At 38.7% G+C, this 17,238-nt stretch overlaps 1 protein-coding gene across 1 annotated transcript; it reads right to left on the reverse strand.

Annotated features, from left to right (window-relative positions):
* Positions 1 to 2,919: 2,919 nt before the first annotated feature.
* On the reverse strand, positions 2,920 to 9,791 carry LOC132107668 (dnaJ homolog subfamily A member 2-like). Its single transcript, XM_059513795.1, has 9 exons — positions 9,625 to 9,791; positions 8,784 to 8,843; positions 7,766 to 7,992; positions 7,451 to 7,531; positions 7,096 to 7,229; positions 6,808 to 7,004; positions 5,309 to 5,453; positions 5,112 to 5,239; positions 2,920 to 3,907 (listed from the first exon to the last, which is right to left on the reverse strand). The coding sequence occupies exons 1-9, from the start codon at positions 9,700 to 9,702 to the stop codon at positions 3,722 to 3,724; spliced, it is 1,236 nt and encodes a 411-aa protein (XP_059369778.1). The 5' UTR covers positions 9,703 to 9,791; the 3' UTR covers positions 2,920 to 3,721.
* Positions 9,792 to 17,238: the final 7,447 nt, after the last annotated feature.

Here is a 17,238-nt window from a genome sequence, read left to right on the forward strand (position 1 = left end):
GGATTGGTTTCGAGCTGACAAAAGCAAACCAATCAGGCTTCGTTCATACCATGATGCTGATCATCTACTTTTTTCTGTCAGCTCAGACTTTGATCCTGAATTTGTGCATACTATATAAACTAAATATAATATAAATATAATACATACTATATAAACGTACACATGAACGTTGCAGAGGCATCACGTGTCCCCTAGTAAATTTTCAATGCAGCTTCCAAGATACAAAAAATAGACTAATAATATTTTACATTTGATTAAAACATTCAGTGCGGCTCATCATCTGCTAAATTCAAATCTGCGAGCGTTGCACATTAAACCAATCACAGACATTTCTGTTGAGATTCTGAATGCAATGTCCAATCAGAAGCGTTCAGATGAGTCATCGCTGAAACGCTGGTTTGATCAGTGCTCTGACTGAATTCTGCTCTCATCGTTTGTTCTCTTGTAAACATCAGAGTGCAGATGTGCGTACAAAGAAAGAGATTAATTTCAGTGTACACGGCTTCATTGATTATAGGCTATTAAATACACATTAAATACAAAGTCAGTCGTATTCAAATATTTTGACATGGCACGCGCTGGTTTTATGCTCTGTCATTAGATTACACATCGCCCATTATAGATTAACTAACATGATCTACAATGTGTAGAATGCATTCACTTGCACATATTCGAGAATCAAGATATTTCATGATATAGTTTACAAGTTTGGGATTATTTTGGGGAAAAAAAAGAAAGAAAAGGAAATAGGCCTACATCAGTTGTACAGCACTATTGTGGCTGCTGTGTCACATGACTCAACCCTCCCAGCAGTGCACCCTCAAAAAACCAAGTGTGTGACATTTACTAATTAAATATTAGCTATTAATAGAGATTTGTGTCAAAGTTGACTCACTTTCTGACATCTCCTCTTTTATATCAAAGCCGTTAACAGTGAATGAATGCTGTTACAGTCTGTGTAAAGGTTTGTTTGGGCTGAAGCAGCAGACAGATCGGTGTAGGACAGGAATGTCCAAACTCAGTCCTGGAGGGCCGGTGTCCTGCAGAGTGGACCTCCGACAGCTTTAGAGACCCCCGGTGTAGGAGGACATCAGAGTACCATGGGAGCTCTAGAGAGCGACACCTGTTATGCTTCCGAATCGCTCTCACGATACTTCAATGTCAAATAGTGATGGCTCGTTCTTGAACGATTCTTTCATTTTGAACGAATCTTTAATGTGACTCGGGAAGTGATTCGTACAGTCAGAATCTATAGGTTCTGTACTGAATGAAGTAGTTCATCTGTTTCAGTGAGCCAGAAAGAGAATTGATTAGTTCATCTCATGAGTCTTCGGGTTTCTTCAGTCGTTCTTCATCATGTGACAGGCCCATACGCATTAACCTATGCAGTCAGCCCGAAAGAGACTTAATAATAATAACCAACTCTTTATTACCTTTGTTACAACATTCAGTGTATGGAAAATGACCATCATGACAGAAATTCACACATTTATAAACTAAGAAGTAAAAAGCTACAATTTGAGACCAGAAATGCAGTAACTGTAAGAGTAAATAATAATAATGATGATGAGGAAGCTTGTAAATTAATTTCTCTATCCAATGCTGTCATGTCACGAGTCTGTAAAATGTTCTGAACGTCCCATCACTGATGTCAAACATTAATGAGGCTGCGCAGCAGTGTTATAGTGTTAGGAGAGGGGCCATGCTCAGGGGCTCCAGGGCAGTTATAATCAGTTTGAGAGCAGAGAATTCAACTTTTTTTTTCTCTCCAAGATTTAAATATACCTTATTTTATGTACTTGCCATTTTTTTTTTTTTTTATAATTTAAATTTGGCTGGGTGGTTCATAACATTTTTTTTCTGTGATGTGACAAACTCCGAAGACAATTAATCTTGCTTTACATGGACTTTAATTCTACCTTGCATTATTTGATATTAATCATCACTTCATATGAGGTGCCTTTATTCAAGCCTGTGAACTTTTAATGAAACCAGTTTTCCCTACATGCATTAGCAACTTTTTTTTTGTACTGATTTTTTAAAATTGGCCTAGTGGTAACATTGTATATAGTATTTTCAATTGAATATTAAACTTATGGAGACTGTTAAAGTGCATTGCATCAGTTTTGTTTTTCTTTTAACAAGGATAATTGCTCTAGTGTATTTGTCTTATGTTGGCCAAACAAATATTTTTTAGCACTGCATTCAGATTAAAAGCAAGAACATACAATAATAAAAATGATTTTAAAAAGCACAGAAATAAAATGCTATGTATTAGTAAATGTTCATGTTTACATTAAAAGCAGTTAAACACTTTAGTCAATATTGCCAGTACAGGTAACGTGTACTGCCTTCTGGTATTCTTCAGAGCCAATTGAACTGCTGTGATACAGTCATTTAAAATTCCCAAAAACTTTGGCTCCAACACAGGAAGTATGAGGTAAAGCACGTGACAGTCCTAGGCAATCCAGATCATTTCTACATAGGGTTTTAGGTCACAGGTGTTTCCTACACTACTCTGCTTTGTCAGTGCAGATATGACCCAACTGCAGTAACATGAGCTTTTGGAGTGGGAACATAATGTTATGTGTAACCCTACACTACCATTCGACACATAGACCTGTCTGAAGGAAACACATGAAGGAAAACATTTCACATCTGTTGAGCTTTAGCATCTAAAAACATTCCAGAGTGAAAATGGTAAAATGCTGATAATATTGGATTGATCACCATATTCAGTGAGCTAACATCCATGGTTTCATCTGTGAGCTCCACTGCTATTGAAATGCAGGTAAATTGCATTTGATCCAGCTTGCTTTAGGTGACCGATGTACTGAATAGTCAGGATTGCTCAATGTTGGCATGGCACTAAAACTGTAAAAACTAGCTACCAAGCCCCAAATAAAGCAAACACTTGGATTATGTTGCGGAGATATCGAAGGACATTTTATTCAACAACTCAAACTTTTTCACAGAAGATATAGGCCTATAATAAAGGTGCTTTTTCCTCCACTCATTTCACTATGCATACCTCTCTTTCAATCAGTGAAGGGACCAAAATGTTCAACATGCACCTGGATTGCTGACAAATAGGCAATTGATTTTATTTCAAAACAAAAAAAAAACTCAAATGTGACAGCAGCTGATACAAAGCTTAAATGACAATCACTTATTTTATACATGTTATAGTCTCGTTCCAATTAAAATTCCAGAAGAAAGAGAAAAAAAAAAAATCTACAAATAAAATTAAGTGGTAAAAATTGCACACGGATACAAACAAACCTAAAAATGGATTGGTGATAATGTCCCATTTGTATTTTGTTTTTGGATCTCTCAACTCCTCTTCAGTTAGGTCATTGCTCTCCAACAACAACAACAAAAAAAGGTCTCAAGTCCAGGGCCAAAACTGTTTTAAATTAGATTTAAATTTGTGAATGACCAAAAAAAAAAAAAGTTACAAAGTACTTAGCAATTACCCTTTTCTCTCTGAAGTGGGGTTGCCTCCAAAGGGCGCAGGGAGAGGATGAGGGGCAAGAAAGAGTCACTAGATCATCTGTGTGTTTACTACAAGGGAATCGGGTGGAAAGGAATGGCTGTATGTAATTCTCATCTTTTAAGGCAGCCCCGAATCAGATTAGAAACACACCTGTTTGTTGTGCAACTAGAACTTTTTTTTAATCCCCACTGTTGTAGCCGGACAAGATATTTGCTGTAGTGGGGTTTACTGATGGGCACACTGCACGCCAGGACCGTGATGCCCTCCTTCCTCATCTGAGCTGTCGTTGTATGCCTCACGGCGGTGACCACCAGAGGAGCTCTGGCTCACAAACTCCTGCAGGTCCACTTCCTCTGCGTCTCCAGAGATGACTGGTGGATCGGCCCGTGTGGGCAAAAAGTCCTCCAACTCCTGACAAAAAAAACAAGGCACATATTAGGGGAAAGAAAACCTATTGTTTTCAGGAAAATATAAAAAAAAAATGAATAGATTTTGAACAATTTGAAGTAAGATTTTCATTTTCAATGTTTTCAATGCTTTCATGCTCAAAGCAGCAGTTGTTTCATATAATACAGTAAAAACAGTAATAATGCATTTTTAAGTGCACATATTCGAGAAACAAGATTTTTCATGATATAGTTTACAAGTCTGGATGGGAATATGTAAAAAAAAAAAAGTTAAAAGGAAATCTGGATAAAGCACTGGAGCCCCTGATCCTGGCCCCTCTATAAATGCCCGATATACTTCAAACGAAATCCAAAAATGAACTGATGACATCATTTCGAAAATAATCAGTTCGAAACAGTTGAGCTTCACAAATATATCCGCACCTGTACGATCGCTAGTGGACAGAATTTAAAGATTTAGAGAAAGCATTTGATTCCTAGAAAGAAATTGCAATGAAGCTTGGTGTCGATGACCAGGAGTTATGCAAAAAACGACAAAGAAACATCCGAGTCAGGTCTTCCAAAGCCATGAAAAGAAAGAGTAAAGATATAAAGTAGTAAGTACCAAATACATGTTTCAAATAAATGTTGCAACATGCTGCTGCGGTTCTTTCAATAAGCAAATTTAAAGGGTATAGGTCTACAATAAATGAAATGCCAAACAAATGTACAATAATAAACCTTTATTTTTATCAAAAAGTAAATAATGACACCGCATAAACTATAAAAAGTACAAAAACAATGCATCCAGTTTAATAAAATAAATGAAGACTAAGAAAATAATTTAAACTGGCTCCAAGATTTTTTGTAGGAAAGTTTGACAGTACACCGTCACTCAGCATTTTCCAACTTTTTGCACAGAAACGAAGAACGATATATCGGAGCGTTCAGCTTTTGTAACATAATAACTTTATTGTCTTTACTGTCACCATCAAATTAAATGTGTTCCTGCTTATTAATAAGTAACAATACCGACAATATTGCTATGTGTACTGTGTTAGGATAACAGACTTGTTATAGCACTTGCAAATCTTTGCTCTCATTGATTTTGATTGCTTCCTTTGTCCTCAATTGTAAGTCGCTTTGCATAAAGGATCTGCTAAATGACTAAATGTAAGTGATATTCTAATATAATATTGTTCAAAAACTTCAAATGTACTTTGTCTTACCAACAGCTTCTCTGGGCTTAACCAGTTGTTGTCTGGGAACTGCACGTCAAACTTGATGAACAGGTCCCCCTTCTCGAAGGGGTTACGGTACTGTGGCATGCCCTCTCCTCGAACAACTCTGACTGAACCTGTGAAGACAACACCATGTTTTAGACCATGTGACGAAATCACGTAGAACTCATTTCAAAAAGACTCACCTGGCTCAATGACTTTGCCAGCTGGGTATTTCACCACAATCTGTCTACCATCTAAGTGTTTCAATGTGAAATGGAAACCACAAAGTGCTTCAACAAGGCCGATCTTATGGGTCATGTGCAAGTCTTTGCCTTCTCTTCTGAACGTCTGTTGAAAGTAAAAAAAAAAAAAAAAACATTTTAGCTTTACAGAACATATTAGAGAGAAAAAAAAACAAAAACACACACAAACAAAAAAACTGATGCTTCTGTGATATATCAGCCCGAAACTGACATGACTCTCGCTGGACTTGGAGGGTGGGAGCAGAACCTGTAAAGCAGCACGTTCATGACACACTGTCACTGCAATCTGCAGCAGCTCAGCAGTCGGATCGATCGTCTGTATGGCTGAATCAAAACGCTACAGAACAAGTTCTTTGTTACTTGCTGGTTATTAAACTTATTAGAGAGTCAAAGGCTGCTTGAGCTCTAAACTTCCTGGGTAACTTTTTTTAATGCATGTTTTGAATACAGCTCACAGAAATGAATTACAAAACACCACACACACACACACAGCTAAAAGCATTATTCACACTGGCTATGTACAATATATTGGCTACTCAACTGTTCATTCCACTATTTATACATTTATGTCCCAATCTACTAAATCATTCTTTAAAGATACCCCTTGTCCCCAAGCTATACACTGCACATTTATTCTCTGAATTTTAGAATGAACAAAATGAAAGAATGCTGCAGTGACAAATGACAAAGGAATCTTTGTTTGCTGAAGGCAAAACATGTAACTGCCTGTTTTCTGAAAAAAAGACTTAGGGTTTCTCAATGGAAAAAACAGCATGACCTTATTGTAGTACTTTGACAAGAAAAAAGAAAGAAAAAAAGTTTTTCATGCAAGAGAATTGGTAGTTAGTCAGTATATAAACAAAGAGCCTATTATTGTACATGCACATGGAGGGGTGTTTTCCTCTAATATTAATGCATTATCTTTATAACACAAGTTAAAACAAGTCAAATACAGATGAATGTTACAGCAACACTGTACATTTTGGCGCTCTAGTGGTTAATAAACAGAACTGCACGCATCCCACAGAAGAACATTCCAACCAGAGCTACTTCTCAGAGTTTGTCTATGAAGCTTCACGCAGGCATGCGTTACTCCACAGCGGTGACGACCCAAACAGGCTACAATAGTCCAAAACATGAGCACTTATAAGTGTACTGTAGAGATTCGGATTTAGACAAAAAAGCAGTTTGGTAGATTAATTTATGATGTACTCGCTCATCATATACATTTAGCAAATTTGAACACAGAAAAAGTTACATAGTGTTGCTTTAATGTTTCACTTTTAAAACATGGACAAAATAACTGTACAGTACTGGTATCAGCCATTGTGCAAAAATTCAGTTTCAGACAAACTCCTAATAATCTAGTTTAAAGGCATTTTGCCCAGATATGAAACACTTGTTCACTTAATCTGTGAAGTTTCTGAACATTGACAAACCTCATGCTCTTTTTCTTGCAGGACCAGGACAATGTCTCCGGGTTCTTGTCCAGGTGCTTGGTCAGCCTCGCCGCCGAAGGTGATCTTCTGTCCGTGCTTCATACCTTTATCCACGTGCACTTCCAGAATCTTCACCTCTTTAATCACCTTCTTCCCCTCACACTTTTTGCAGCGATCCTTCTCACTGATCACCTCGCCTGGATCATGAAGAAACCAGCAGCGAATCTTACCTCCACGTGAACATGCTGGCTGACATTCATGAAGTACATTCAGACCCCAGTCCCTTACCTTCACCGTTACAATCAGTGCACACGGACTGCATCTGCTGGACCATGCCAGGAGCCAGCTGTCGGATGATAATGCGCATACCCCGCCCCCTGCAGGCCGTGCACTTCTGGACCGCACCAGATTTCCCACCTTGACTGCAGAAACACAGAAAAACACTTCAGCACATACACACTTCAGCCAGGGCAAGTTTCAAACTCTTTAAAAGCCATGATTTAACAAGAGTAACTTACACAAAATGTACGCTTGTATTGAAATGATTGGGTGTGGTGAGAAAAGAACTTAAGATGCTCATTACAGAGATCATTCTCCTTAATTGTCCTGAAAACACCCATAATGTGAAACAAACCTTACTCACCCATTACAAGTGCTACACAGAACATTCTTGCTCAGCTGTAATTTGGTTGTTTTTCCATTGTACACGTCTTCAAGAGACACCCTGTTGGGAAAAAAATAAACGTCTAAGTTCTTTCAGAATATCATGATGCAACCCCAAATAAAACCAGTGACATTTAAAGCTTCTTAAGATGAAGCTATACATGTGCTTGGCAACAGTGAGAGGATGAGGAAGGAAGCTAAAAATGGGTCATTATGACTTGACTTCTAAAGGGCAGCAGAGATCAGCATTTCTACACGCATCTCTTTAATAGTGAAAGCCTGTGATTTCACATACTTCAGGGGGTGGACCATGTCTTCCCCTCTCCGCCGCGCTCCGTTCCTGCTCCGACCCTGTCCACCCATGAAGCCGAAGAGACCGCCGCCAAAGATATGGGAAAAGATGTCATCCATCCCGCCTCCTCCACAGCCACCTTCTCGCAGACCCTGCTCCCCATAACGGTCGTACAAGTCCCTCTTCTCTGGGTTAGTCAGTACTTCATAAGCAAAGCTAATCTCTTTAAACTGGAAAAGGAGGGAAGGGATGATGCAATATTTGAAGAGAGGCATTAAGACAATACAATACGTATTAAAGCAATAAATGGATTGTACACTCATAAATGAAAATTGTAATTTAATAAAATTAATCTTTGAAACAAGTCATTTTAACCAAACTGATTCCAGTCCACCAAAACTTTGATGCTTCAAAAAAAAGTTCATAAAAGGCAAGATCATAGAAATCTAGTGATTTTTTTTTCACGTGTATCAAGCATGTTTAACATTTAATGTGCTCCATGCATGCGTGCCAATCAGTATTTATAGGCAAATAAAAGACCAAATTAAATCTGTTCATCATATAGAGTGATTACCTCTTTAAAAAAAACTGGGTTAAAATTAAAATAAAATTTATGCATTTAGGGTTAGACCTCATGATTCACATGGGTTACTTTGAGCCAATTATGCACTTTTAAAGTGTCCGTTTTGGTGGAACTGACTTTAAAATGTAGAGAAATAAATATATCTGGTTTTATTAAAAATATATTTAATAGTATTTTGAAGACAAGTGAAAGTCTTATTGGTTTGGAAGGGTGAGTAAAGAAATTTGTGAGTGACCTTATTCCTTACACCCATGATAACAACTAATATGTTAAAAGCATAATATTCGTTAAATCTTTTACATATTAGAATTTAACTCAAATGTACACAAAATGATCAATCTCTCCACAACGTACTCATTTAACAGCATTTTATCTTTCTACATGTCTTACATCAAAATACTCTACATTCAGATAAAAATCATGATAAAATGATCTTACTTTATCTCCAGCATTTGGGTTTTTGTCAGGGTGATACTCCTTTGCTAGTTTCCGATAAGCCTGAAATGTATTTGTTTTAGAAAGTTAGTTTCACTTCAGAAAGCATCCAACACAATACATTCAACCTATACAGTACATAAACAACATTCCACAATCAAACCACTAACATAACAAAAGGTAAAACGAGTTACACCTTCCGGAATATTCCAGCAAATATCTCTCCAGATTTGAGAATGACGTTAAAGGAGTTGGTTTGTGCGTCATGTTCATATTTCCATCAGTTCAACGAGCTTTCAGACAGAAACTCCTCTGTGCTAAACACATAGCGTTGCTAACTGTGATTGACAAAGAACATAAAACATATCCACAGTCCGCCGTATGCGTCAGATTAGTTTGAGCTGGTTTCAAATTGGTTGTGCATGTGACCGCTTTGGCATTATGTCACAGGTGTAAAGGAAAAAGCCCTGCGTCGAGGCCTCACTTACACACCGGCCACACGGTGAGACCATGCTAACTGTGTTTTCAGCTAACGTCACATAGGAAGACAAACATGATGCCTGCGTTTAATGTCAAAGTCCAAGGCATGAATCAAACACATACACGGGTGAGTGGATGTGTAAAGAGACAGCAGATATGCTTGATTGAATCCCACAACAACACTTCATCTCGCCGGTTTTGTCCGTCGATCAGGTAACTATAGACACAAGGCCAAACTCCGCTTTAGCTCCCTGCTAATCCTCTCTCGGTCTCTTCCTGACTCACACACACAAATCAGTCGAGTCACTCTCTCAAACAACGCTAATGAGCGCCCAAATTAAAGTCAAGACACATGAACCCGTACCTTTTTCAGCTCGTTCTCGGAGGCCGAGGGGGAGACCCCGAGAAGGTCGTATAGTTTGGTATCGGAGACGTCAGACATGGCTATGCGGAGAGAAGGACCGTCTGCACTCTGCAGGAAGCGGAGAGCTGAACAGAGACACCGGCCGGAAGCGTCAACTTTAACCTATCCGCACGCGCTTCCTCTCACAGCACTGGCACATGTCCTCGTGATCACACACATCATTCATATTAACTTCTTCTTCTTCTTCTTCTTCTTCTTCTTTTAGAGTTTAACTGGCGGTTGGCAGACCAACTTAAGGTGCATTTACCGCCACCTACCGGATATGAGTGTGGTCGTCGAGAATAGTCAGAGGGAATTATTCACCTATGCGCATTCCTATGATATAAATATTTACATATTAAATTCGGTAGAACAACCCCGTATTTTTGAGAAACCTCATAACTTGATTTTTAACACTTTTAGATACATCTCCTAATAGATTAACTAAAGTAAGCGCTTTCCCTTCTTTATATAGGACTGATGTTAAACAACTACGCTCTTCCATGTAATTATTACACTCTATTAGGACATGTTCAGCTGTTTCTGGCTGTCCGCAATAATCACAAACTCCTGTCTGATGTTTCCCTATACGGAACAAAGATCTATTGAGACCTGAATGGCCAATCCTTAAACGTGTCAACACTGCCTCTTCTCTCCGACTTCCATCCCTAGATCTACCCCCTCCCACATTTCTTTGCACACAGTAAAGATGTCTGCCAGTGTCATTACTATCCCACTGCTCTTGCCACATCCCAATCACTTTTTCCTGAATAATAGATTTTCCTTCAGCTTTGCACATAGGGACATTGATGTTAACCACATCCAATTTCAAGGCCTGTTTAGCTAGAATATCCACCTCTTCATTTCCATCAACACCTACATGGGCAGGGACCCAAACAAACTGAACACAAACATTCTCACTATGCAGCTGAAACAACATATGGTATATTTTGTATAATAGATCTAGTCTGCATGACTTTCCAGTTTTTATGCTCAATAATGCAGCTTGACTGTCCGAGGCAACTACTGCTCTGTTTATGCCCCCAATACAACTCATAAGCAACCAATTAAGAGCTAAAACAATGGCAGTGAGTTCCACAGTATACACTGAAAGATAGTCAGATGTTCTTCTTTTAATTTTGATGTTATACTGTGGAATACTCACTGCCGCTCCTGTTCTGCCATTGTTGGGATCTTTAGACCCATCAGTATACAGTACAAGGTGTTCTTTAAACTGCTCAAAATAATTTTGAACAACAAGCCATTCTGGGGTACCGCTACTTTCCTTTTTCAATGCCAGTTGTAGCTGCAAGTCCACTACTGGCATAACAAACATCCATGGAGGTATAGATGAACATGGTACAGTCGAACTGAACTTAAATTGCATCAGGCCTACATTCTGGGCTTTAATATCTCCGATCCACCCAAAGCTATAGTAGTTAGACTTCTGATGTTCCCAACAATCCTGCAACACAGCTTTTGCTGGGTGAACACAGCTATGACCCTGGAGATTGACCCAGTACGCATACATTAGCTTAACTCTCCTTAACCGCATCGGAAGTTCTCCAGACTCAACCTGCAAAGCAGCAACAGGAGACGTTCTAAAAGCTCCACAGCAAATACGCAACCCTTGTGATTGTTCTCTGTCCAACCTAATTAAGTGACTTTCAGCTGCTCCCATATATGATAAACAGCCATAATCAAGTGAAGACCTCATGAGAGACTGATAAATCCTCAACAATGCTCCTCTTGCAGCTCCCCAGTTCTGACCAGACAAACACCTCAACAAATTATTAACTTTTTTACACTTACTTTGAACATACTCTATATGCTGCTTCCAGGTAAGTTTCTCGTCAAATATAACTCCCAAAAACCTCACAACACTCACCTGTTCCAACTTTTGTTCATAAAGTTTTAATGTAATGTCTTTATGTCGTCTTGAAAAACAAATAACTTGAGTTTTAGTAACAGACATTCTGAAGCCCCACTTATTAGCCCATTCCTCCACCACCACAATTGCATCCTGCATCTTCTTTCCCAGGTACTTTAGATTACGTCCCCGCACCCAAAGGGCTCCATCATCTGCATATAAAGACTTGCCTATACTTCCGTCAATTCTATCAAAAATGTCATTTATCATTATGTTAAAAAGTACTGGACTGCAGACGCTCCCTTGCGGTGTACCGTTCTCTACAGCATATGTACTAGAATATGCCGTGCCAACTCTAACCTCAATTTCTCTTCCAAATAAAAAATCCAGTACCCAATTATAAAGCTTACCTCCAATACCAAGTTTCTCAAACTTCATCAACAATCCCTCCTTCCACAACATATCGTAAGCTTTCTCTATATCAAAGAGGACAGCAACCACTATTTCTTTGTTTGTCTGGGCTTTTCTCACTTCTGACTCCAAACATAAAATTGCATCCATCGTATTTCTTCCCTTACGAAAACCACTTTGAAAAGGACAGAACAAGTTTTTACTTTCCATATAATATGTCAGCCTATCTGTTACTATTCTCTCCATCGTTTTCCCTAACTGTGAGGTAAGCGCAATGGGCCTGTAATTAGAAGGGTCAGTTGCACTCTTACCAGGCTTCAGCACTGGCACTATAACTGCCTGTTTCCACCCACCAGGAATCCTTCCTGTTTCCCAAACCAGATTGAAAAGCTTCAGGACAACATTAAGAGATCTGTCAGTTAAATGTCCAAGCATAGAGTAGCAAATACCATCCTTGCCAGGTGTAGATTGTTTCACATTATAGACAGCCTTCTTCAATTCAAAAATTGAAAAAGGCATATCAAGATCCCGACTTGTGATTCTTTTCCGAACAATAACTCCTGGATTTTCAGCTAAAGCCTCCTCTCTACAGCACTTTACAGTATCTGACAATTTCTCAGAACTGTGTACTTTAACTAAAGTCTCCACCAACAACTCTGCTTTTTCTTTATTACTAACAGCAGTCTGCCCATTACAAAGCAAAACAGGCATAGAATGATTCCTTTTTACACCATTCATTTTCCTAACAACTCCCCATACATCTGACAACTTAGTTTCTCTCCCAATAGTATTACAATATTCCCTCCAGAAAGCCTTTTTTGCAGCTCTAACAGTCCTTCTAACAACAGCCTGTGCTCTCTTATACTGGACTAAAGCCTTAAGTGTATGATTCTTCCTTACCTGCTTAAATGCCTTACTTCTCTGTTTAATTGCAGCACTACACTGCTCATTCCACCATGGTACAGACTTTTTAACTCCTCTTCCACCAGTCTTTGGGATTGAAACCTCAGCCACCTGAAGAATATTAGACACAAATTCAGAGTTAAATAATTCCACATCCTTCAAACACCTTTCATCTAATTCACCACACTTCCTCTCAGCTAAAACTTGAAATAATTCCCAGTTGGCTTTATCTAACCTCCATCTCGGTACCCGCACTTCGTCTTCTTTAATTACATCAATTCCAACTGTTACAATTATAGGGAAGTGATCACTACCCATAGGTAATTCACTTAACACCTCCCATGATGTAATACCTGCCATTCCACTCGATATAAATGTTAAATCCAAATAACTCTCTGTGTTTCTACAACAATCATATCTTGTACCTCTACCATCATTAATGCAAACAAGCGAATTCAATTCAAGGAACTCCTCAATAATCACACCATTTGCATCTGTATTCAGGCTTCCCCATAATACATTATAAGAATTAAAATCACCGCACCACACTATCTTTCCTTGACTCTGCCCACTTACAGCACCTAGGTCCTCAATACTCAACCTCTTACTAGGATTATAAAAATTAACCACTGAAACTTGATCATTACCTATCCAGATTTTAACAACTACTGATTCATATTCCTGCCCCATATTTTCAACTTTATACCTCAGACCATCTTGAACAAATGTTGCTACTCCCCCACCTTGTCTATCCTTCCTATCATTTCTTATTGCTGTGTAACCTTGAATAATAAAATCTAACTGAGGTTTGAGCCATGTCTCCTGAATACATATTATATGGGGCCTATCTTCCAAATCAGAGATGTACTTCTTAAACTCTTGACCATTACTAATGAGACTTCTTGCATTCCACTGGAGGATAATTATCATGAGACAGACGGTACACCACTCCATGTTTGAGGTTGGGATGAAAATTGACTCTCATTTAATCTCTCTTCCACTAATTCCCAGCTAGTATTTTTAAAACCGAGGTACTTCTGCGCTGCTTTTACAATTATTTGAATTTTTTCCGTCTTCCTTTCAGCTTGAGCAGTACAATTAATAATCTCTACCATGAACAAAACAAAGTTATCTTTTCTCATGAGAAGAGTATCTTCTTTGATCTTACTGCATCCTTGACAAGCTGAACTACATGCCTCTACAGCCATTGTTTTGTTCACCTGTACAATTGGCTGAGCAGGTACTTTCCTAGCCGCTTCCGCAAATGAGACCCCAGTTTGGATTTTAACCTTCTGTACTTCTTCAGCTCTTTTGCTAACTGTACATCCCCTATAAGCTGAGCTATGCTCACCTCCACAGTTACAACATTTCAAGGCAGCTCCTTCCTCACACTTCCCATATTCATGATCCCCGGCACATCTCCCACACCTCTGCTTCCCCTTACATACTGCTGCGACATGTCCAAACTTTTGACATTTAAAACATCGAAGTGGTGGAGGGATAAACGGCCTAACACCATAACTCATGTAACCAACACAGACTTTATCTGGTAGAACCCTCTCTTCAAACTTCAACATGACTGAAAAACTATCACTCCTTTCCCCATTTCTGTTCATTTTTAGTCGTCTAACTTCTACAACCTTCCCTCCCGATACATTGGATTTAATTTCTTCGACTGGGACTTCAGGTGGAATGCCTGTAATGACCCCACGCAAATACTTTCCACTGTCAAGCAATTTTCCACTTACATTTTCACCCAAAACTTTACTCAAACTGAGTGCTCTCTCTTTGTGTTTGGCATCATTACAGATGATTAACAAAGACCCGTCCCGCAAGACTTTTGCACATTTCACTTTTCCAACCAGTGTGTTAATCTCTTTTGTAAGCTTAACCGGATTCAACTTACTAAACGACTCGCCCTCTTTAACCAATTTCACAACTACTTTAAACTCCGTTGCTACTTCTACTTCTCCTGCACTGTGTACCTCAGCTTTATCAGACTGAGACGATTCAGTTAACTTTCTAGTCTTTTTACGTTTTCGCCTAACTTTCTGAGTATGCCATATACCATCTTTTTCATTTTCCCCGCCACCGGCACCTACTTCCATTCCGATTTCACTTCCTGAAACATCACTTCCCTCTGCCATCTCTCCGACCATTCCCCCGGCTGCCGTTCTTTCACCAGCAAGCGACGACAACGGCTAATCGAGTCTAAATGGCGGCGTCTCCCATCCTTCCATCCTTCCATTCATATTAACATTCAGCAACTTTACTTTTGACGAATAGTGTTTAAATAATGCGATAAATGGGCATTTAAATAATATATCCAGACAAAACTATTGCGTGTGTAATTAATGCTTTAAAACTAATGCTGTGAAATCTGCCGCCTTCGCTTGTGTGTGGAAAATGTCACGATGCCAGAGAAGCAAAATAGTCCAGTGGTCAAAAGTCACTGAAATCTCACTTTTTACTATCTACAAATTTAAATTCGCGGAAAATTATTAAATTAAATATATATGTATTTAAATGCCTTTTTTTAATGGTTATGGAACGGGTCAGACTGACTGATTTAGATCGGTTTTGATACATTAAAAAAAATCAGTTACCATTACAAACACAACAGCAAATGGTTCAAAACAGTATATTATAATAACAAAATTATGACTTGTAAATAATACAATTTCATAAATATTTCTAATTGGATTTGTTTTTATTTTTGATTGTTTTCATTTTTGATACTTTAAAATTACAACGTATATATATTTGTGCTTCTGGAAATGAATCTTTATCAATCCTACTTAAGTGACATTCATTCAGCCAAGTATAGTGACCCATACTCAGAATTTGTGCTCTGCATTTAACCCATCCGAAATGCACACACACACAGAGCAGTGAACACACACACACACACACACACACACACACACTGTGAGCACACACCCGGAGCAGTGGGCAGCCATTTATGCTGCGGCGCCCGGGGAGCAGTTGGGGGTTCGATGCCTTGCTCAAGGGCACCTAAGTCGTGGTATTGAGGGTGGAGAGAGAACTGTACATGCACTCCCCCCACCCACAATTCCTGCCGGCCCGGGACTCGAACTCAAGCTCGAACTTAAGCTCATGATGTTGCAATATAGGCAAATTTTTTAGCACAAATGATGTGCTTTCTTCGATTTTTAGTCTTTTCACATTACATTGACAATAAAACTATTATGTAACATTAAACAATCCATGAAATATCTTCATTATATTGTCCCCCCTGGCCTTACATATTCCAGAATGAGAATGAAATGATTGGATTTTAATAGGCAGACGTTTTCGTCACAGACAGTGAAGGTGCTCAGATTGTCATGATTATATTAACTGAGGTCCATCCCCCGCGCTGTACACATTGCGTCCAAACCAGACAATCGCCGCTAGTCAGAACATATTCTATGTTTTAATATGCAATCCGTTGTAGTTCATCACTAGCAGAATAATATGTCATTTACACGGAATCACCACGCGATGGCAACAAATGACCGTAGTCCGACAAACACCCAGTCATTGCGTTTCTATGTCCACTTTAAAATATGCGAACTTCTAAGGCTTAGACCAGATATATACATAAACAGAGTAAAATGTGCTGCTCAAGTGGTAACAAATGAAGATAAATTTTTTTATATGCAGGCTGAAATGAAAGGTTTCATCAAACGTTTAATAAATGTTGAATCCCAATTATTTATTTTTAAATAAATTAATGTGTAGCTTATTTCTAATCCTTTCAAAAACTTTTAAAGGTGCTCTCAACATCTGGCTGTATATTTCATTTCCCTTTTTTTTTGCTGTTTGTTTAAATTGTATGTCATTGTCATCACATGGGGCTTAATACCTTTACTGACATTTATTCTAACAGAAGTATGTTCCCGTAGCTCAGAGGAGAGTATAGCACTAACCCTTACAAGCTCATGGGGTTTGATTCCCAGAGAATCACGACCTGATAAAATAGAAACTCTGAATGGACGGTAATAAAAGCATCTACCATTATTTCTTAGGAATAACAAGCTATAACCCATTCACGAAACATTCACAATGGAAGCATAACCTCATAATAAGAAAACAAATGAGGCATTTTCATTTTCAAAATGCATGCTGACTTTAACCTCGGTGACTAGCTAGGGCGGCCGGGCCTCGGGGTCTTGTGGAGGCTGTGACCTGCGCTGCATCTGTCCTATTCAAGACGTATGAGGCCTTGAGTGCTTCCACAGTCTAATTCAACATGACAGATCAGTGAGATGGACACTGGGAGAGGACTAAAGGAAAATAAGTGAACAGAAAATGAAATAGCAGTGAAGATGAAAGCAAGGCACGTTCTTAGTATGTAGAGGTGTCCAGTAATGACAATAATATAATAT

The sequence above is a fragment of the Carassius carassius genome, chromosome 2 (assembly GCF_963082965.1).
Source record: "Carassius carassius chromosome 2, fCarCar2.1, whole genome shotgun sequence".
In the NCBI taxonomy this organism is placed as follows: Eukaryota; Metazoa; Chordata; class Actinopteri; order Cypriniformes; family Cyprinidae; genus Carassius; species Carassius carassius.